This window comes from Helicoverpa armigera, chromosome 14, assembly GCF_030705265.1.
Source record: "Helicoverpa armigera isolate CAAS_96S chromosome 14, ASM3070526v1, whole genome shotgun sequence".
Classification (NCBI taxonomy): domain Eukaryota; kingdom Metazoa; phylum Arthropoda; class Insecta; order Lepidoptera; family Noctuidae; genus Helicoverpa; species Helicoverpa armigera.
In genome coordinates, this window is record NC_087133.1 from 10,105,253 (window position 1) to 10,127,144 (window position 21,892).

Sequence of the window (21,892 nt, forward strand, 5' to 3'; positions counted from 1 at the left end):
GGCCATCTTTAGAAGAGCAACAACTACGTCTGTGAGCTATAGTTTATTACAACATACTATGTAGGCGTTTTCCGTCGCATCTGTTGAATTCATTCAGTGTTTTGGCCTGTATGCGTAGTTGCATGTATTTACCGTTTGATTGAGTGAATAATAATGCTTGATAACTTTTGTTTATTTACTAGCTACGACGGTCTAATAATGACGCACAAATGATAAATTGTAAGCAAAATAATAACAGAGGGGGGTTAAAGTAGTAAATATTGTTCTTACAGAAAACCCGAAGAGGATAACCCTAAGAGCATTACAGTACAGAATGTTAACAAATACGGGAATAACTCTAGAAAGAGTCAAGTTTTCGAATCCACTAGGCACAATGTGGATAAAGACGATGTTGACACAAGTGACAAAAATAAAAAGACGCACAACACGCATCAGTAAGTTCGATCATCATAACGTAACGCGGTACACGTACAATACGTACTTAAAATATATATTATATAAGATCAGTGTCAAAGTTGTTTTATCCCCAATGTACGCGGCTGCATGACCGTGCTACTCGCCTCCGACGAAATGCTTTGTTACTTACGTCGCCTCAAATTGACATTGATTTTGACTATCAGTTGGCTTGTTTATGTTTGGGGATGTTTCATCGTAATAACACAGTTACCAGTAATTGTAAATAATATAATTGTCTGTGGTTTAGGTTGAAATCTATACAAGGATATTTCCGGAACTGATTTTTGTCAAAACTTGTGTGTATAAGTACTCTACGGGAGTATAAGTACTTATCAGTGATTACCTCAAAATTTTCTTGAATCAAAATTACTATACTCTTATATGGCTTATAGATTTCAGCCTCATGATGTGTTAACAAGATAAAGTCAGTCTTAAATTAGCTATTCCCTAAGTCCTATTGTAAAATCAGACAGGCAAATTCCACAAAAACAATAGTAAATGGTGTTTTATTTCCGTGTAATACAAGTATGTATGTTGTAACGCAACAGATGGGAGACCGAAGGCAAGAGTACGTCTCCTAAGGGTGGCTGCGTGGGCGGCCGACGTGAGGAGGGATGGAAGGAGGTCGTACGCAAATCTAGTGTGCAGACCCTCTCTACTGTTGAACCTGGGTAAGATTATAATTTTAACTAAGCAGAAATTTAGCCTATGAAAAGTCATTCTAAAGGTTGAAATTATCGAAAAGTAATCGAACTTTGCTGATCAAGATCGAAGGGAGTAGAAAGCCTTCTGCGGCCCTTATGAGAAATAACAAGATAATCGTCATCTTTGGAAATGAAATAATTTACAGAAACAAACGTAAATTGTTAAGTATTCTACGTATGTTTAAAAGTGTTGAGCAACATAAATTATTATGTATTCTAAATGCCATACATCTACCAGCTCGATTTACCAAAGCCAAGACATCTTGACCAAAGCTTCCTTACAAAGTCGATGCTAGCAAATTCAACAAACTGTATTTCATGTTTCCTAACATGTACACACAATTTCAGGTGCAAGAAAGTGTCGGTAGCGTCACACGCGATCTCGCGAGTGATCGGACGCGCGGGCAGCAACATCAACGCCATCCGCTCCGCCACCGGCGCCCACATCGAGGTCGACAAGCAGAGCAAGGGCCAGGGCGAGAGGATCATTACTATCAAGTTAGTATTTGTAGGATATTTACAGGGATGTTAAATTTAATAAAAGTCGTGTCGGCTACCTTGAGCTTTATTTACAGGGATTTCCATCTCCAAGTACCTAATTTTTGTACAGTTACATATTCCATGCTTACTTCCCCATTTTGTAGGAAATTCAATTAGCTTAACTCTGATTATTGAAAAAAAAATACAATAGGTAGTATGTCTGTCACATGTACAAAACTACATATCAATTTGAATTCTGTTATAAAGTTTCTTATTTACATAAAAAACGCTGATTCTGAAGTTTTTTATTTACATAGATATTTACTTTAGACAACTTATTACAAATTAAATCTTCATATTTACAGTAATTATCTTCAATAACGCTATCTATCTGTATCCAGGGGCTCAGCCGAAGCTACAAAGCAAGCGGGCATGCTGATCGCAGCTATGATCCGTGACCCGGAAGCGGATATCGTGCAACTATTACCTCGCGCGGTCACCAAGCCGCCGCCGCAACCACTGCCGTTGCAACCGAAGACACCTAAACAACCACCACCTAAGGTAATACATTTATTGAGAACGATTTTTTCCCTTTATATGAGATTTTGCAGTTAGTAACTGTTATGTATTTTTATGTATAAAAATATACAAATAGTAATGCTAAAAAGGAATTTTCGTTACTCGTGTTTTGAGGGAGATACTCCCTATGGAATATGCTGCAAATATGGAATATGTTGTTTCTAGTTTACTTCAATGTAATTTTAAACACGACAGGATATATTATCTGTAGCTACCTTAAGGGTTACGCTATATAACTGTAGCGATAACGAAACTGAAACCAGCCATCAATTTATCGTCAGTTGGTCAAGTCACTCATTGACATTGGCTGATGATTGTTCGGTTATCGTTACAGTTACATGGTCACAAGTGTCTAAGAAATATTTAACTCCGTAGTAACTTTCCTACAGTACGTCTGTACGTTCAACAATGTATAACAAATCCTTTTATATTATTAGCAGCAGGCAGGAGCCAGCAGCAGCAGCAGCAGCTCGGCCAGCAGCCGCACGACGCCCACGGCGCGGGCGCCGCCCAAGCAGCACGTGCGCCCCGCGCCGCCCAGGCTGCAGCCGCATAGTTAGTATACACACTATTTGTATAAATGATTAGTTTATATTATGATAGTGTACCATAGGTGCACGATCAGAATTTTCGAAAGAATTCTTTGACCAAATTTTTGTCTAAGATCTTAGGGCTCTATTACACAACCTGATTGCGAGCAGTTGCGAAGCATAGCGAGCGCGTACGTAGTTGCTCGCAATCTGCTCGTGCTATAGTGTCTTAAGTGATGCAATCTTTGCAGCCGTCTGAAGGCTCTTTTGCAATCCCAATTTCATCCCCAGATTGCCTTACTCCAGGAGTCATTTCCTGGCTATGTGACGAGCCCGTTCATAGGTATTTTAGCTTTGTAACGCTAAAGTCGAATCGTTGTGAATTGACTTTCTTCCAAAGACTTTCTGTACAATGTACATATTGCTAAGGATAATTGACATGATATAAACACCAATCTCTTGCACAACACAGCATCAACAGCAGAAAAGCGCGCCCCCACATCGACGAGCGTCAGTTTGACCGTGAACAGCGGCGTGAAGACCAGCGCAGCGCTCTCATACACGGGCGCCATCGTGGGAGCCCGGCCTCACACCTTCGCCGCCAAGCTCACTGCGGCACCCGCCGCCCCGGCCCCCGCGCCGCCTGCCCAGCCGCCGCCGGAGGCTAAACCCAGACCTGCGCCACAGGTAATGACTGCTAGAATTGTGTGATAAAGTTAAATGATGATAAATTATAGTGGCAGATTATAATGAGATGTCATGAATGGTCAGATTGTTTTTAGGTATTGACACAATATTATATTTGTCTTCTATAATTTCTGCTGTTTCAGAAAGCTGATAAATTCATAATATAGCTTTTGTAAATTGAAATATCTCTCGTCGTTATGGCTAAACTGATTGCTTTTTTTATTCTGTTATTTTATCATTTGCTAAAAAAAGGTCTAATCGTAGAGAAACGTTAAAATAGCAATTGCAAATCCTTGACACGAAATATTTTCGACATATATAGCAATAATAATAAAATGAAAATATCAAAGAGTCCAAGACTGTACTGATCCCACATTTGAATAGTAATACGTGTTGGACGAGCCAACACGCGATTGTACCAAATACGCGTCGTGTAGCTACTGCTTTCAATTTAATAGCAATTACGATAATTAAAAAAAAGAAGAAGAAGAAGGTTTTTATCGATATATTTTTTATCCAAAGGATCCCATAGAACGCGGTGTTGTAATGAGTTGAAATGCGGTTTATTATTTAAATTATTCTTCAGTTTAATTCCATCCATACGGTCGCCTATTACACTCATCGATATTTGTTTGTATTTTATTATTAAAATTATACTTTGTTCCACAGCAGTCAGCCCCCAGCAGCAGCCCCGGCTCGTCGTCGCAGGCTGGCGCGGCGTCGCCGCAGAAGGCTCGCGAGGCGTCGCCGCCGCCGCCCGCCGCGCCCGCGCCACACAAGCATGAAGAAGCTGAGAAACAGCACCGTCTACCTGATCGCACTGTGCAGGTAATACATAAAAGAGAACAGGTTCCTCCGACATGACATGAGCAATTCTAGACTACGGAAATTATCGCAAGACGATAGCGCAGGACATAATTTTTTTTTTTTTTGTGATACCGCGAGGAGACCTCGAGGAACAACTAGTGTATTATAAAGCTATCCTGTTTCTGCAGATGTAGACGTATTTTATATTATTTCACTGTAATCGTCCAATGCGAAGTTACAGGGGAGCAAACACCATAGGATATGCCAGCGGAATGAAGGCAGGATTTCCACTAATACATCTTGTCTTGTTTGCAGCTAAGCCCAGATAACTCAAGCTCCTGGAGTGCAAATGAGGAGAATACGCCGAATACCTCCTCAGCGCTACATATTAATACCACCCCGCAGGTATACTACTATATCTTAACTATATTTATTGAATATACTCGTTGCTCAAATAATATTTACTTTTTATATGTCATATTTGTTCTGTATAGCATTTTAGACTAATAATTATTATGTAACATTAGCAGCAGTCTCACAGCCGCGCGGGCGGGCAGGAGTACTCGCTGTTCAAGGACCTGTCGGCCGGCGCCGCCGCCGTCTGGGGAGCGTCGGGTGACGCCACGCACAACGTCGACCCGCCGCCGCCGCAGGTACGCACACAAGACTACGAACTCACAAAAACGAAAATATTAAATGATCGAAAATAATTTCGCATCTTTTTATGAATCCTGAGTCTCTGGACTTCATTAGAACAACGTCGTCTTGGTGAATACACCCGTTTCGACCGTTTCGTTGGTTTTGTTCGGTCCGCGCGCGTGGCAAACTATCGAATATTGTCTCACGCGGCGGCCGCGCAATATGGGGATGGCTCTGCCGCGCGTTGCAGTATACTGATGAACTGTATATAACGCAGGTTTACAGTAGCGCGCAATCGATACGCGATTTTGAAAACCTAGTGCCTCTCAGAATGTTTTTATTTCTTTCTTACGTGAAAGCATTGGTCGTTTTTGTTTGTTTTGATTTTAACAGTGTTGTGGTACGTCTCAGGTTGATGCGAGCAAGGCGCCCGGCTACCGCGGCGCTGGCGGTGGCGCGGGAGCTGGCGGCGGCTGCTCGCCGTGCTCGCGCACGTCGTCGCACGGCAGCACGCCGCCGCCCGCCTACGCGCCCGCGCTGCACCAGCCCGTGCAGCCCTACCACCAGCCCATGCCTCTCGGTGAGTACCGCACATCTCGAACCCTGTATCAGCATGTCGATGACCACATAATTGCAATTTTCGACTGCAATTACGGTATTTGACTACACATGCTGCCCCTTCGATCCAAAACGGACTTACGTATACACAGAAACCAGTAATGCAGCCGCGGCCGACTTCATGCCGTTGCGGCATCTGCAGTCGACAACTAGCTTTCAAAACGTACTTTTTACCTATCACCAACTATCACAAGAAAATAAACTTCTGTGTCAGATTCAAAGAAATTATATATGTATTCAACGCGCATTTCTGTTCAAATGTGAGGTCATTACAGTCTTGTTTTCATTTTATTATTGTTGCTGAACATTGTGATTACGTTTCAGGCAACAACGTCAACACAATGGACATGAGCGGGCTCTCCCGGAATGGACCTATCTACCAAGACAACTCTCGGAATGGACATAACATGATGGTAAATAATTTATGTCATACTTACTTTATATTGTTCTCATAAATATATGTAGGAGATATAACATTATTTTCTGCCATGAACCTTTATAAGCAGCAGTCTTCTAAAACACCTTCAATAAATAGTTTGTTGTACTTAGACGACCTCGATTTCGACCAAAATTTTCCTCGTATTCCCCATCAAAGGCCTTAAGGTGGACTTGAGAAAACGCGGACTTCAGGTATTGTCAGCTGATTAAACCTGCAGCTCCTTCGATAAGAACATTAATCTCGTTTCTTTATATTTTTATTTTGTCTTCTTTTATTTCTAAACGGCATAATAAATCGATATTCTTGTGCCCCCCACAGCAGCAGGTGTCGATCTCGAGCGGCGTGAACATGTCGGGCGCAGCGTTGGGGCTGGGCTACGTGGGCGTGGAGAGCGTGTCGCGCCTCAACCCCCGCGCGCCCGACTTCGCGCAGCGACACCCGCTCATGCAGCAGAAGCACAACGCACAGGTAACATATCATACCTACTATCGGCCACGGCCGCTGTTCTCATATAAGATCGGCCAGCTTTGCACCACATAATATAGTGCACACCCATGTATTATATGGGAAGCAATCCGACACTACCGAATTGGGATCAGATTACATATCACATAAATTCATTATACTCTTTTGAGAGGTGCAGTTAGGTGTAAAGGAAGTTAACCAAATAATTTTATTTAAACTAGACTCGTCATGTTTCTAATCTGTACTCTAAATATACCAAATAAGTAGAAATAAATATATAATATCTGTACCAAAATAAGTAGAAATATAGAAAATGGATATTCTGAAATTTGGTGTTAGGAATTCTTTCTGCAGAAATTATCTGCTGTGCTGCTTATAGTCTTCTTTCAGACACCCCAGGATATGTTATTTCTGCCTTGTATTGCCTGATGTAGTTGTAAATTAAGGAAGAGAGTGTAATATGTATGTTAACATTGTTGCAGTTGTTCGCGGGCGCGAGCAACGCGGGCAACCTGAGCGCGCTGCTGATGTCGTACCAGCAGCAGCCCATGAACCAGTCACCCAAACCTATGCAGCATACACCGCAGCAACAACACCATGCCTACCAGGTTACACACGATCATACATTCTACGTTCTTTTGCCCTTTTGATGTATTCTTGTAAAGTTGAAAACTTGTTGTATAGTTTGGCGTGTATGTTTATGTATCTAAATTTCTAAATGCTGTATTTTGAGGCAGATTTTTTGTTGATATCTTTTTAGTCTGTGCAAAGTTTTAAGAAGTGTTTGATGTTGACAGTCGCTGCTGGAGCGCGGCGTTGGCGGTGTGGGCGGTTGGGGCGGCGGCGAGGAGGAGGAGCGCAAGCCGCGCCCCATCGGCACCGAGCGCGCCTGGAAGCTCACCGCCGCCGACGACTGGCCGCACGCGCACCTGCACCACCCGCACCACGCCGACCACGACCGCTACCAGGTACGTGTGTGCCGCACCGAGCGCGGGACTGTGCCGGCTCCTGTCTGCACTGTCGCTGACTGTCGCGTGTTGCAGGGCGTGAGCGGCATGGGCCACGTGTCGCACGGCATGGACAGCGGCGCGTACGGCGGCGTGGGCGCGGGCGGCGCCACGGCGGCGGCGCTGTCGCTGATGCACGCGCTGCCGCTGCACTACCTGCCGGGCGCCGAGCCGCAGCACTGGGAGCCGCCGCCGCACCAGCCCGACAAACAGGTACCGCGCGTGCCGCCGCGCCGCTACTGAGCGCCCGCCCCCACTCACGCACTGTCTGTCGCAGGCCTGGACCAAGTGGACTCACTAGAGCCGCCGCCGCCGCCGCCGCCGCGTCCGCCGAGGCCCCACACGATTATATATAATTGTAATCCTTGGAAACGGTGTAGATATTAGTGAGAAAGAATTATATTATACAGATTATCTATATACATAATAGAGAAGATGTCCTATCGAGAAGAGAACTACTTATACTGTACGATCGACTGAAGTGAGCATTAAACGATTCATTATAATGAAACTCGTGAGGGGAGTCGGATGTAGTTTTATTTGTTACTGCCGCTCGCCGGTCGCCGGACGCGACGTTACGTTTAGACGAATTATAGTTATGTTATAGTCGGCGTCGCCGTTTCATCTGATGTAGATATACGCGTAAACGAATGTAATAGTAGGTAGCTTGGAATGTGATTCCGAAGTGCCGCTGAGTGTTTTGAGTTGCCTTGCGTGCGGTCGCCGCCCGCCGTCTATTATACATATTTTACACTATATTATGGCATAATGCGATATTAATTTCGATGATTAGTACGCTCGTAAATCGAGGCGGAATATTAAACATGTATTAATAAATTTGCTTGTACATGAAGATTAAATATCGATATATTGATGCACTGTATCCACTGGTGTTTTTAATAATACCACCTGTTTTTCAATAAATTCTTTTTTAATAGGTTTATTTGGGGAATGTGTATATTTATAAGTAAATTATTATTGAGGACTTACTTTGTCTCGAATATGATTAAAAGCAGGATATGCGGTAAGTTCTAGGCAAATAAACCGTTGTCAAAGTAATTTGCGTGTGTTCTTGAATAGGGCCTCACTATTAATATACCAAGCTCTCCATTAGCTACATGAGATATAAATGAAACAAGTTCAATATACAGTAAAGTAAATTATGTTTTATTAGAAACAATCACTGAGATTCATTATTTACATTTTAGTATAATTACAACTTAAATATAAAAATATTCTTCACACAACACATTTTATGTAAACTTGAATTTAGAGCATTATGCTATACAATCATTTGACACCAGTTCTCTATAGCTACCCATAAAAATAGAATCACATTTGTTCTAAATGCATAAAACTGGAAGAAGTACTAGGAAGATCAGCTTTGGCAAATTATTGAGCGTTACAACTCAGTGTGACGTGACAGTATCTTGCTCTCGAGGTCAGCGTGGAGTTTCTCCACCTTTCTAGAATGTTTCTTGATCAACTGCTCTTGTTCCTCGAAGTGGTTGATTTTGTCACCAGCACCAGCCACCTGAAAATTAAGAAAATATTCCCATAAGTATTTGATGCATACAATCAGGGACACATTTATGTGAATGACACATTTTTAATTAATGATAACGATTAGGATTAACTTAATACAATGGCCAAATAATAAAAAAGTTATGTAAAATGAAAAACAGGTAGTTATGAAAATAGGTAAAACAAAAAAGAAATAAAAATAACCTTGCTCTTATGTTTCTCGCGATTGCTTACGTTATTGGCTTGCAAATGACGCAGTTTTAGCAAACGAGACTCGTAATGCTGAAGTTCCACCTGTAACAGAAAGTACATAATTAGATTTCGAAAAAACTGTAAGAACTACTTCCATAAGCTATGGACTTATTCTGAGTATCAGTACTTTTTCGAAAAACGTTACATCAACAAATTTTAATAATATGTATGTACTACTACATATGCAAATTGATGCACAACAATTATATGATAAACATCATACAAAAACCTTCATGGCAGTGCAACGTGGTTCGTCGCAAGGCTGATGAACGAGGCCTGGAGCTCACTCAACTGCTGGTACCTTTATGAAACGTAAGTATATATCTGTATTGAGTAAGTATCTCACCTTCAAAGAAGCCAGTTCTTCTGTAGTGAAATTGGCAGCAACTGCGATCTTCCATAGGCCCTGCACTTTAGGCTCAATGAACTCTTTGTTGTTGGGGGCTGTGGAAAACAAATACATTAGCTATGTACTTACAAATGGGACTTTGACCTACAGAATCCGTATCCATATCTGCAAATCCTTCCAAACAAAACAGTTCTCCGCGTCAAACTCGAAAACGGGTTATTCCCGCTCGGTAACACCCTTTCGTCGACACTGACCGATCGGGAAAAAAAAGTTTCGTTCGTTCACAGTGTTGACGAACGCTACTTATTATTTCGGGTAATTCCCGTTCGGTAACACCTTTCGTTCCTGAACGAAACTTGTTTTTCCCCGATGGTCAACAGTGTTCACGAAAGGGTGTTACCGAACGGGAATAACCCGTAAAGATTGCTCATTGCGCTTTCACTCTAAAACTGCTGAACCGATTGAGATAAGTTTGATAGAGTGATAAGTGGTTCCGAGAATGTAATTTCGTTTCACATTAGGTAATTTGACTGGAACCTTCAATCCAGATTATCCTCAATGCATAGGTAATGGAAGTGTTTTTTTAATGTGTACCTACACTACCAAGAAAGTACCTACTGCATCTCCACGAATGTGTACCTACCTCTGTACAGTGACCCACTTAGACATAGTTTGTAATGAATCATAAACGCTACAACTGAAATATCTATAAATATTGTATGACCCAGTAAACTGCATGAGCTAATGGCTAAACAAAATAGAGCAGCCATTAAAATATTTAGGGAAGTAAACCAAAGGTTGAATTTACAAACTTCCAGGTTTCTGAGTTGGCTGGGTATAGCAGTCTGGAGAGTTGAAAACATTTGATACTAGCAGTAGCATCGAATGTCATAAACAAAATTAAAGTGACCTATTAGGTATACTGATGCATAACTGTGTCTTTGCCCAGATGATGTATCAAAGATTTTTGACAATATTAGTAATTTTAATTTGTTTACCTTTGGCAATAACTCTCTGCAGGCGATCGTATCCGTCCCTCAAATCGTTGTGCTTATCTCTGATTAAATTAGCCTTATCAATGAAGTCTTTTGTCATTTCATTTGTTTGTGCGCTGATTTCATTGAACTTATCTAATTCATCTTCGTTTATAACATCTAAAAGTAAAAACAACATATTTATTATATTTGAACATAAAGTTTATATCTAACATGATTCATGCAATTTGGACCAGAAGGCCATATTAATTTCTATGATTGGAGAATGCTATAAACTGATTTAGATTAATGAGTAGGTACTCAGACAGTGAAATTAAAATATGGCTTTATTAATTAATCAAGTATCATATAAAACATGCAGTAAGATTAATGCAAGGATGTAAAGGGCATTGATTCAAAGGGGATTGTTTTCTTATTTAGCATTCTCTATGTTAAATTCAACAAACATATTATACAACAACATATTATGTTGAATTTAACATAGAGAATGCTAATTTGAGAATTAAAAGTAAGATATTATCTTACTTTTAAAAGCATCATCTTTAGGCGAATCATCACTCAACAGATCATAGTATTGGTCAATCTTCTCCTGGTGATGGGTGAACTCCTCACGTAATGCTAGTAGCTCCTCCATAGTGAACCCTGAATTCTCCGCCTTGGACCACAGGTAGTTCAGCTTCTTGTCTTTGAAAATGCTCTTGTTTATGTAGTCATCCATTGCAGAGTTGTAAGCCTAGGTAAACAAATAGAATATAATGCAGGGACACCTTTCAAACAGAACTGATAAGCCCCATAGTAAAAAAATATGATCATCACACTAATGTTGATTATATAGCATAGCCAACCACTATTCTGCAGTTGAGCATGGTGAAAACTCAATACTACAGTAATTTTTTCTAAGTATGTGCTACATTATGAAAATAAAAGTATAATGGTTTTATTTTCATAATGTAGCACATACTTAGAAAACACACAAAGTTTGTTACAAAGAAAAGATGCATAAAGTCTTTATAAAAAATATTTTTACAAAGGGCTAGTTACTCATTAAATATGTAGGTACAAGTGATAGACATCCTGACACCTTTTCTTTGCTTGAGTACAAAGAAATATACAGTTATCTATTAAATAAAACATCTGTGTCAATGAACAGTCTGTTGAAGCAATCATGTCTTATCTTCATGTACTTATCTGTGTTGTTATTCTTATTAATATTTGTTTTATCTCTTTTAATTTCTTTTAGAGCTTGAGGAAGCTTATTATTATTGTCTTAGTAATTTATGTGTTTTATTTTAATTGCAAATCAGTTTAGTAAATAAAGTTTATTGTGTGTTTACAAACTCAAAAATCATTGTTCTGTATATTTGCACTCACACACACTAATATCGGAATAGATATTAAACTTAAAAATATTTTATATTACTAAATAAAAATAGAATTTAGGTCCTGACTTTTACCCAGTAAATGAAAACCTTAGCTCACACACTCTTCTCACATCCACTAACTATACTTACAGGATGATCTTTCTCCTTGGCCACACCAGGTTCAAAGTGATGCAGCAGTCCATAGCCAGACATGATGCTGGTCAGCTTCCTCCGCAGCTCCGCCTCCTTCAACCCTTCCTTGTCTCCTCCCTCACTCTTCATCCTCTTGAGTATGAGCTCCTCCTTGTCTTGTATCATCAAATCACTGTACAAGGATTTCAGCTTAGGCTCTGTTAGTCTCTGCAATGTTAGAAAAAAAGGTCAGTAAAAAAGGATAACATAAATACTTCTTGGAAAATTTTGGTCAGCCGGTCATTTCAGGCGTTTCTAAGAATGTGGCAAGTATGAGAAAAATTATAAAAATCTACAACATACCTGCCGAGCTTTAGTCCACAGTAAATTTAGTTTATTCATCCTGAAAGGCTTTTCCAAACTTCTAAAGTCGACATCACTTTTCTTCTTCTCATTGGCGGTTCGTGAATATTTATTCTCACAAAAAGCACATGAAATTAAAATTAAGATACAGAATAGTGTTTCAGAATACAGTCTCATTTTTTATTTAAGTTATATAGGATCACTGATCACTTGAAATAAAATTGAAACAAGCCGGAATTTCAGGAATTTCGAGACTCTCAGCAACTCCGCTCCGCAGGTTGCCAACTTGACTGCTTGACACTGACAATCTAGTGACGTAATTAGATTATGTTGCCATGAAGAAAAAATTAAATGAAAATCTAAAAAGACCTTCCAGTCTACCCAAATACAGTCGAGTGCAGTACTCACCTTAACTAGTGTTCAGAGGAGCATGTAGTCTTTTTTGCGATCAATTAGGATCCTTCAGAACACGGTATCCTGCAAAAAACAGGACTGCCGTGTGAATGGAAAAATATATCCCACAATGCGTTCATCAACCACTCCGTCTGGAGGGCCAGGTCTTTGTCCAGCAATAGACGTTTTTCGGCTGTGACGACGATCGCGATGGCAATTGTTCATCAATGGTTTACAGGTGGCATAAATGTACTCAATGAATTATTTAATTCATTGAGTACATTGGTATACTGTATTGGTGAACAAGAATTAAATAAAACTGCAACGAGCGAAACAGAAATAAATTATAAAATGGTATTAATGTTGAGCAGTCCAAATAAAAGGTTTTAAAAAAACGATGGAAGCTCAAATAAAATTGTACAGTACCGTAGTTTGGTCTCCATTTATATTATTAGCTCCTTGAGCTGTGTCAAAGTTTGCTGTGAACTCATGGTTGCCCGTTCTGAGACGGCGAGAAAAATATGAGTTGATTTCGTTTACTTGTAGTAACTGCCTTCTTTGACAGATGTGAATTTGTGAATGTATTGTCGTTTCCTACTCCTCGTAGACACTCAATTTTGTTCATTTTATTTTTGTAAAATGGCATTGCTTGTTTAACCGCGCTAGCTTTATGTCGTCTACTATAGTAAGCATAAATAAATTTCGGACAATTGTTACAAACGGCCTTGTTTTTCATCTCGATTTGTAACCGTTAGTGAGGCAGTCTGCACAATGGGAGCCCAATAACAGCGAGTGTTCCCCACCTGAGGCTGCATCTGTAACGCGCCCGCGAGCACGTATGTTGGGCTGGCTATCGGCACTTTCTCTCGCTGATGCGTTGCGAGTGGGTTACTCAACGCGTTGTGCAAAGACTGGTCGAGTCGATGTCGATATTTCATAACGGCAGTAGTTAATCTGTGGGGGTTGATGTCGGTCGTGGTCGGCTGATGCAGTCGGTAGTGTTTGGTGTGTAATGTGTATGAGTTGGGTGTGATGGTGGAACGCGAGGGCATGCGGCGCGGCAGCGGCGGCGGCTGCGGCTGGGGCGGCGGCGTGCTGGGCCGCTGGTCGCTTCGCCGGCTGCTGCTCGACAGCCCGCTCGTCGGCAGGCGGCTTGCACACACAGGTAAACACAAACATTCTGATATTGTCTTCCCTTGATGGATTTCTTTATAACCAGTGACTGAAAAGTTTGTTCTTGCAATGTTTAGAAGCAAATTGAACAGATAACAATTTATGCACATTGAATATGCAGATTTGTGGTGCAGAATAAAGTATTTACCAAACTCCTCATTTGCCTCCAGGGATGTATGAATTTGATATAAATACTGCTACTTTAATTAAACATATAAGTACCTACTTGTACAAACTAATATTGAACAACATACAATCATTGTTTTACTGTGAAATTGCCTTGAAACATCCAAAAAATAAACTTTATTATTTTGCTCTGATTGACACAACATACTCACATGTTGTATTCTTTATTTACTAGTGTTTCAATGAATAACAACACCGTTAAATCCTTAAGTAATTTCTGTAGTAGGTAAACTAAACAAAGTATAACATTATGTCTTCATAAATGCCAGTATGAAGTCATCATCCAATTCATGTGTGGGAATTACCCAAATTATGTTAAATCATGTCACAAAATACATATCATAACATTATCTACCTTAAAAGATTAGATACCATTTAAAATAAAATCAATTGAAAAATACATTCATTGAATTCATCATTGGCATCATTAAAGTTTTATGAGCGTGTCCAATTGAGACTGAATATTAAGGTCCCAATGAATCCAATCATATGGGTCAATGTTACTCTGGCTTACACTAAAGGAAACTCTGACCCATATTGCATAAGCATTGTAAATGATCCCTAAGCTATATTTAGAATATGAAACTGACCTATTTATTATCTATAGTATCTATTCTAATATAATAAAGAAGACTTTTTGTACACTAAAGGCGCCGAAACTACTTGGCCAGTAAGAAATATGCTTTTACGTTTTTGAAGCTACATTATCCCCGAGAAACATACGCTATATTTTGTTCTGATACGGGCAGTGGTTCCGATGGGACGTAAGTGAAACTAGGAAAACAGCTAGTGTTAAAATGTAACCATGATAATAACACTGTTATCTCCATCCCATTAAGTATTATTTATTTGCTTAATGATTTAAAAATTGAGGTGAAAGTGTTATCTTCATACAAACTATCTATTGATTGTGGTAACTAATAAATAATTTTGCACTACATATTTCTATAGGTGTTGTATCCTGCTAATATTGCAAATGTGAAAGTTTTTATTTCGAGGAAACTTGGCAGTAATATAATTTACTGGTTGCTTTCCTACCGCTTCACCCGCATCACCCATTGAAATTATAAGGAACTATTGCCCATATTGTTATTCACCTATGTTACTCAGGTAGAGTATGGCTTTTTAACATTGAAATCATTTTTCAAATCTGGTGAATAGTTTTGGGCCTTTACTGTACAAACAAACAAGTCTTTCCATTTTATGAAAAAAATATAGAAATACCTCCAGAATACCATATAAGAATTACTTTTATATTCCCTTGCCTCCCAGGCAAAATCATGCGTGGAAGCTAGTATGAAGTAATGCACAACTTGTTTGCATCTTAAGAGTAAACTGATAGCAATACGTAATAGGTCCTCCCTTTTATCGTTATGTAGATTTATTTATATTCTTTGTTGACCTTCGGTTAATTGGATAACTGTTTTTATATTTTAATCTTGTTTTTTTAATTACAATTGTTTGTTATGTTATACAGAATATAATATTCTTTTTTTCATACATTAAACATTAGTTTTAAATAAATAATTAGGTATAACCTTTTTGAGGAAAAAGGTGATATTAGGTATAGTTTAACCTGCAAAGTTAAGTTAAGAAACAAAAAAATATGATAAGGTATTAAAGAAAAACCCAGCATAACTATTAAATCGAAAAATACAATTTTAGAACCTTCTTACTTAATTTCTGACACATCGAAACAGGTAAAACATAAAAATAATTTACACAACATTTAAAAACATGTTTTCAACAATACAAAATAAAAGAAACAGGAAATACTTATTAAAATAGAAAAAAAATAAAGCAAAAATGTTATGAAATCTAACTTAACTCAAACAAAATGAATGCATAAGTATTATGAATCTTTATTTTTATTGCATTATTCAACAAAGAAGAATTAAATGATGCAGTAGAAATGAATGATGTAAGTTTTCATGAGTTATCCATTATGCAGTTTTTGGTACCCACAGTTATTATCTTGGAAACATACTTAGAAGTAGGTACCTATATATATTTTGTAAGACACTAAGATATTCCCCAACTGAAAGAGGCAATCCAGCATGTTTAATATATGCACCCAATATGATTCTTTTTTATTTATTCAAAGATTTAAAATACCCCTATAACTATCTGGGCAGCTTGCTAGATAGAGAGAATTCTTAATTTAAAAACACTTGCATATCCGACAGAATGAAATGCAAAATGTCATAAAATTGATTTAGAATAAAGCACGTTGACGTCGACTATGTGACTCTAGTATTAAAGTACAAAGTTGTATGACAAATCCTGGCGAGGCTGTATAAAGGATGCACTTCCCCCACGCAAACCAGTTTCTTACTTCGCGATCGCAATAGAGAAAATAACATTTACCTTTACATAACGTTCATTGGCGTTATTTCCCGAAGGATGCGTTCGGAAAAGTGTATAACAACCTATTTTATTCAGAAGATATATTTACTTACGTAGTGTACCTCAACGAAATGAATTGCATTTCTTTTTGCATGGACTATGGACATACTATTTAACTTGATAGACGCAAAACGATAAAGATGATAATTTACAGGAAGTACATTTTTGTCTACAGTTTCTTATTTTTATTTAATCTCAGATCACCATTGATCAATCAAATATTGAAGAATATCCAGCAGAGAAATGACTGTACCAAAGGTACGCCGTGTGTCATCGAGAGCATTGTTACACGAATGTTTTATTACATTCTAATAACAATCATTCATTGGCCCTACGAAGTTTCATGGGAAAAGTAATAATTTAGCAGCAATTATTTATGAAACATAATATCTTGATGTTACGAGAATTTCAAATCGACGGGTAAAAGGCAAAAGGGGTCAAGCACCACAGATCAAATTGTTCAGGAGAGTAAAAAGAAAGTTTTAAAAAATAATATCTCTTTATTGCTTTATTGAATCACATCACAATCTTCAGAAAAGTTTACTTAAATACAATGCTCTTTAATAATTTTAGATCAAAATAAGCCTGAGATCAATAGTTTCAAAGATAGATGTCGCTTGACCCCAGGTTTTTACCATGTTTATCGCATTTGCGAGGGGGTCAAGCACCAATATTGAATGTTGGAATATTAAGATTTTGGCCTAAGCTCCATGTGTATAAAGTAGTAAAGTATTTTATTTTATTTGGCACAACAGATCACAGAACTAAGTCAGATTTTGGCTTAAGTTAAAATATCTCAATTAACAGTATTATTTTATATTTGGCACAGCAGGTAGGTAATAGAACTATGAATTATGTATTAAACTAAAACAATACAAGGAACAAAACTGAGATCCAAAAAACAGCAGTTACCTAACTGATAGGACATACAACAGCATGTTATCAAATTATTTGAGTAAATAAGCCACAATAATTTGGTAAAAATTATGATTGTTTACATTTTTACTAATTTTTAATGTTTTCCTAAACGCGTGAACCGATTTACCTGATTCAAAAACGGATAAAATGGTTTTATACAAAAATTGGTGTCAAATAAAAGGTCTAAACCTTTATTTGACACCAATATCGTTAAGATATCTCGATAAACACATTTTCAAGTTGTCTCGTAATAAAATTATCCAACATGTACCTATGAAACGCGTACCTACTACCTATTACCAGTTCTTAAAAAAAACACGTTTTTTGTATGGGAGCCCCCCAAAATATTTATTTGATTCAAGTTTTCAGTATTGGTTGTTATAGCGGCAACAGAAACACATCATCTGTACAAATTTCAACTCTCTAACTATCACGGTTCATGAGATACAGCCTGGTGACAGACGGACGGACGGACGGACAGAGGAGCGAAAACATTAGGGTCCCGTTTTACCCTTTGGGTACGGAACCCTAAAAACTATCCTAAGAAATGTTAAATTTATTTTTATAAAATAAATAAAATGTGGTTGAATTTACCGATGCTAGTAGGGGAATCACATCATCTTTAATTCCTTCGACCTCTCTATTGCTATCATTATAATCAAATAACCTTCTTGGCACTAGCAAGTCTTTTTCGGCCTAAAACACTTCGCAATTTCACGTTTTTTGGAGTTGCAGACATGTTTTATATAAAATTTTAATCTGTGTTAAAAACTGCGATCGCGTTTCAAGAACGCGTGAACTTGCTTTCAAGTACCTACATAAGACATAATATGTCAGTTATACCCATTTGCAAGGGCGCTGTCGCGCGTGCTGAGTGGATCAAATGCAACGTAATGAAAATAAAATTATTTAAGAAAGGGGCCAAGCGCCAATTTATGTTTAGTTGTCAATTTTTACTATTGGTGTAAGCGACGTTATAGTTATTAAACAAATAAAAGAAAAATGGATACAAACGACATATTTACTTCTAATATTGTTTTTAAAATTATGCCAAATGACAAGGCGATACAAAAACGTAAAGTTGGTGTCGCTTGAGCACTTTTGGTAAGTATCGATTTGGCACTTCAGTACAAATAATTCTTTGGTACAAGCGACTTTTTTTCATGCTAGGAAAACGATACTACGACTATTCGAAAGAGAAAAAATAGTGGAGTTGGGGTCAATAAAAAAGTTAAAATCGCAAAATGTGGCGCTTGACCCCTTTTGCCTTTTTACCGTCGAAATAATAAATGCATGCACGACTGTGAGAACAGAATAATATTTTTTCTATAATTATTTCCTATACCTCGCTTGGGTTATACTTACTTGGGTTGTACCTACGAAAGAATAGGTAAACTGAATCAAGTAACAAATGTTGTGTATAATACCGCGTCGCAATTCACGATAATTGATAACGAAATAACAGGAAAAGTTTAACTACCGATTTATGCTTTACTTATCTCCGAGCAAAAAATAATTCATGAATTTATTTACTTAGATAAAGATAAAACATTACGTATGCCCAACTCAGATACACGGTGAGTCGTTATCGTGATTAATACCAACAATATCTTCGTTTATAATGTGTCCACGAGTTTCTAGCAAAGTCCCTGGTGCTATATGTCAGTAAGATTACCAAATAGTTCAATGATACGTGTCGGGTTGCGCTAGTGGTCGCTCTCTAAACAATCGTATTGTCTTACATATTCGTTCAATGGCTTAAGTACACGCGAACTATCGGAATCGGTGAAATCTGATCGGCGATGCCTTGCCATGAATGGCAATCTCGCTTCGATAGTCCCTATCTTGTTTTATTTGCATAGATGAAAGGAGATGTAGTAGGTTTGGAAACGTTTTGAGATGTAAGATGGCCTTTAATGGAAGTGAATCGTGGAACCGTGCTACTTGGGAGTCCAATCATGCATATTGAATTCTTCCAGTATGAAACGCTAACTGCTGTAAACTAAACCTTTGACACACCTACACAACTATTTGTTCAGTTTGGTGTAGATTCGACCTAGACGGATTTGTAGTGTTTTTTCTAGCGGAAACTCGTGTATTTGATTGGAGGCGTCTTCTCAATATGGATTAACCTTCTACGCGTGACGCTGCAATCTACGCTTCTTCCTCATTCCTTACTTACAATCAAACCGTAATTATGGCGCCGGCGGTAGGTACTAGATGTTACATACGCTGACATCAAACATTACACACAACCATTGTGTGTTCGCAGCAAATGCCAATTTGCTGACCAAGGCGGTTATCTAGCCCAAGGTATTGAAAATACTGTAATGTCGTCTAAATACAATCTTGCAATATGATGCAGCAGAAATTCTTGCCAGCGCTCGGAAGTCTCATAAAATATTTATGGAAAATTAAGTCAGAGGTGAAACGTGACAATCCAATTAACAACAAAATTATACCGAATGATTAATTACTTCGCGTCAGATATGTTACTGTAGATGTAGGTTAAATTCGCACAAGCGTATTGCCGACGTTTATGTAACTTCAACCCAATTACAATTAAGGTATCGTGCTTATTACAATGTTTAATTGCTGGCACAATGATTAATGCAGCTATATGGATTCCAACCGCGTTACTGCTGCAATAATTGAATGTTGAAATGCGTATGTGCTTAGTACTTCGGTTTCCTGCAGTTTCTTCGGCTAACTTCTAAAAATAATTTCTCTACATGTTTTTTCCTCCTAGTGTTTTCGCTGGTTGCCTTTTCTAGACAGGTTCTTAATTTTGAATCAATGAATATCTCCAAGTTAAGGCACTCTTTGGAGATTAAAGTTTAAACCTAGTAGCAATGTTCAAACAAGAAACAAGTTATTGCCAAAAATAGAAAGTGAAAAGATAGCTGACTGACCAATCTTTGTTCACCATTAGTTGTCGATACAAAAATTTTGATGCACAAACGAATGTGCCAGCATAAACATCCAAGACCTCAGAATACGTACACAATTTACATACATAATAAATAACATATTATTGACCAATAACTTAAGCATATTTTACAATTTAATAAAGGTATTGTGCAAACTCAATGATTGTGTTGAGGTCAAATGTCAGCACTTTCGATATTGTGCAGAATACTCAATAGGTAATGAGTGTCATTTCAACTTTACTAGGGTATGCAGTTTTCCAATATATATTCTATTTTTTTAATGATTTACAAAAGTGCATTAACCAGTTACTTAACATAAGACATCCAACAACCTAGTATAACTTCTGGCAAAAAGTTTTAACAAGTTAGCAAATGGCGCCTACTTGGTAGTCCATTTATTTTACCCTTATTTCCATAGTTCCGCGAAACGGCCATGCCTCATCATAACTTTGTGACAATAATGCAAAACTATTAAATTCAGGACGCAAAAGCAGATAAAAACTTTGAATATTTGCAAAATAGTTCAACTGGACTTACTAAATTAATGGCATATTAAACTTCATTTGCACTGACTGTAACTTTGATGACAGACAAGGTGAAAAATTAAAATTGTGACATGATTGCTTGGGCAACAAAAACATGCTTTGACCTCTACTCACTTACGAAAAAGAAGAAAAACCATAAGTTAATGACCAACACCGTCAATGTCTTTCATACGTACGACCTACAAACAAGTACAGTGAGTACTTCGTCGAAAATGGTAACTTTCAAGGATGTGCCCAAACAATTTGGAAACCTTCACGCAGCACCTGCTGTTTGCCGCTAAATAAAGGAAGCGTGCAAGGCTCTCGACTGAACGCACATCATTTTACATCACATCCTATATTAGTACCGGGAAGTGGATCCAAGAGGCTTCGTTCTCGGAAATAGATTTATATAACTCAGATAAATGCATGAATTGCTTGAGCGGAATATGTGTACATCGGAGGTGAATGCTACTCAAGATGAAGCTGGCATACTCAATTCTACCTCAATAAATACAATTTGACCTCCTTCTTAAGAAGAAAAACTTTATTATTTGGGAACCATACCACGCTAAAGGGAATTGCTACAGGGTCAATTGAATCAGACGGATATGGGCTTTCTCGAAACGAGTCATCCAATTATTTGGGCCGTGGAAACGTTATTACACGCTGAATAATAGACAAAATGTTTTGTTGTCACCATTCTGTATCATTTACCGTTTTCTTGCCATGCTTGTAGTGTACATTATCGTTTCCTGGTATTACCTTTTCCAACTGCAATACGAGTTCGCGTACGTAATGTTGTCAGACATTATCCATTTCGAGTGAGATGGACGCTTCCAGTGAACTGACATCAATCTCATCATCTTGGACACATACATACATTACATATTAACAACGTGTCGTAAAAATAGTTGCATTTTAAAAATATACCAAAAGTTGAATAAATTGGCACGCTCAGTGTCCAAATGCTCA

The 21,892-nt window shown here is 38.2% G+C and overlaps 3 protein-coding genes across 4 annotated transcripts in view; 2 read left to right on the forward strand and 1 right to left on the reverse strand.

The window, feature by feature from the left end:
- LOC110375330 (ankyrin repeat domain-containing protein 17) overlaps positions 1-8,294 on the forward strand; it is a 39,604-nt gene extending 31,310 nt beyond the window's left edge. The window contains exons 33-47 of the mRNA XM_064037897.1: positions 273-434; positions 1,005-1,127; positions 1,509-1,658; positions 2,042-2,201; positions 2,657-2,774; positions 3,222-3,436; positions 4,103-4,264; positions 4,559-4,648; positions 4,774-4,896; positions 5,294-5,462; positions 5,825-5,913; positions 6,258-6,407; positions 6,887-7,012; positions 7,202-7,372; positions 7,448-8,294. Of these exons, the coding sequence (XP_063893967.1) occupies positions 273-434; positions 1,005-1,127; positions 1,509-1,658; positions 2,042-2,201; positions 2,657-2,774; positions 3,222-3,436; positions 4,103-4,264; positions 4,559-4,648; positions 4,774-4,896; positions 5,294-5,462; positions 5,825-5,913; positions 6,258-6,407; positions 6,887-7,012; positions 7,202-7,372; positions 7,448-7,654 (2,215 nt within the window). The 3' untranslated portion in view covers positions 7,655-8,294. The remainder of the gene's footprint in view (positions 1-272; positions 435-1,004; positions 1,128-1,508; positions 1,659-2,041; positions 2,202-2,656; positions 2,775-3,221; positions 3,437-4,102; positions 4,265-4,558; positions 4,649-4,773; positions 4,897-5,293; positions 5,463-5,824; positions 5,914-6,257; positions 6,408-6,886; positions 7,013-7,201; positions 7,373-7,447) is intronic.
- Positions 8,295-8,555: 261 nt separating this feature from the next.
- On the reverse strand, positions 8,556-12,697 carry LOC110375321 (alpha-2-macroglobulin receptor-associated protein). 2 transcript variants are annotated; one of them, XM_049837057.2, is made up of 7 exons: positions 12,388-12,697; positions 12,043-12,252; positions 11,057-11,264; positions 10,535-10,690; positions 9,534-9,631; positions 9,170-9,229; positions 8,556-8,945 (listed from the first exon to the last, which is right to left on the reverse strand). In XM_049837057.2, the coding sequence occupies exons 1-7, from the start codon at positions 12,562-12,564 to the stop codon at positions 8,814-8,816; spliced, it is 1,041 nt and encodes a 346-aa protein (XP_049693014.2). In that variant the 5' UTR covers positions 12,565-12,697; the 3' UTR covers positions 8,556-8,813. The 2 variants fall into 2 exon arrangements, with proteins under 2 accessions (XP_049693014.2, XP_021189070.3); XM_021333395.3 differs by having other exon boundaries at positions 9,140-9,229; positions 12,388-12,695.
- Positions 12,698-13,234: 537 nt separating this feature from the next.
- LOC110375329 (E3 ubiquitin-protein ligase RNF19A) overlaps positions 13,235-21,892 on the forward strand; it is a 57,657-nt gene continuing 48,999 nt past the window's right edge. Inside the window, exon 1 of the mRNA XM_049837056.2 lies at positions 13,235-13,945. Within this exon, the coding sequence (XP_049693013.2) occupies positions 13,813-13,945 (133 nt within the window). The 5' untranslated portion in view covers positions 13,235-13,812. The remainder of the gene's footprint in view (positions 13,946-21,892) is intronic.

Coding starts and splice junctions, on each gene's coding strand:
- LOC110375321 (XM_021333395.3), bottom strand. CDS start 12,564: ATGAGACTGTATTCTGAAACACTATTCTGTATCTTAATTTTAATTTCA. Junction 12,253..12,387: donor TGTGGACTAAAGCTCGGCAG/GTATGTTGTAGA, acceptor CTAACATTGCAG/AGACTAACAGAGCCTAAGCT. Junction 11,265..12,042: donor CCAAGGAGAAAGATCATCCT/GTAAGTATAGTT, acceptor TTGTTTACCTAG/GCTTACAACTCTGCAATGGA.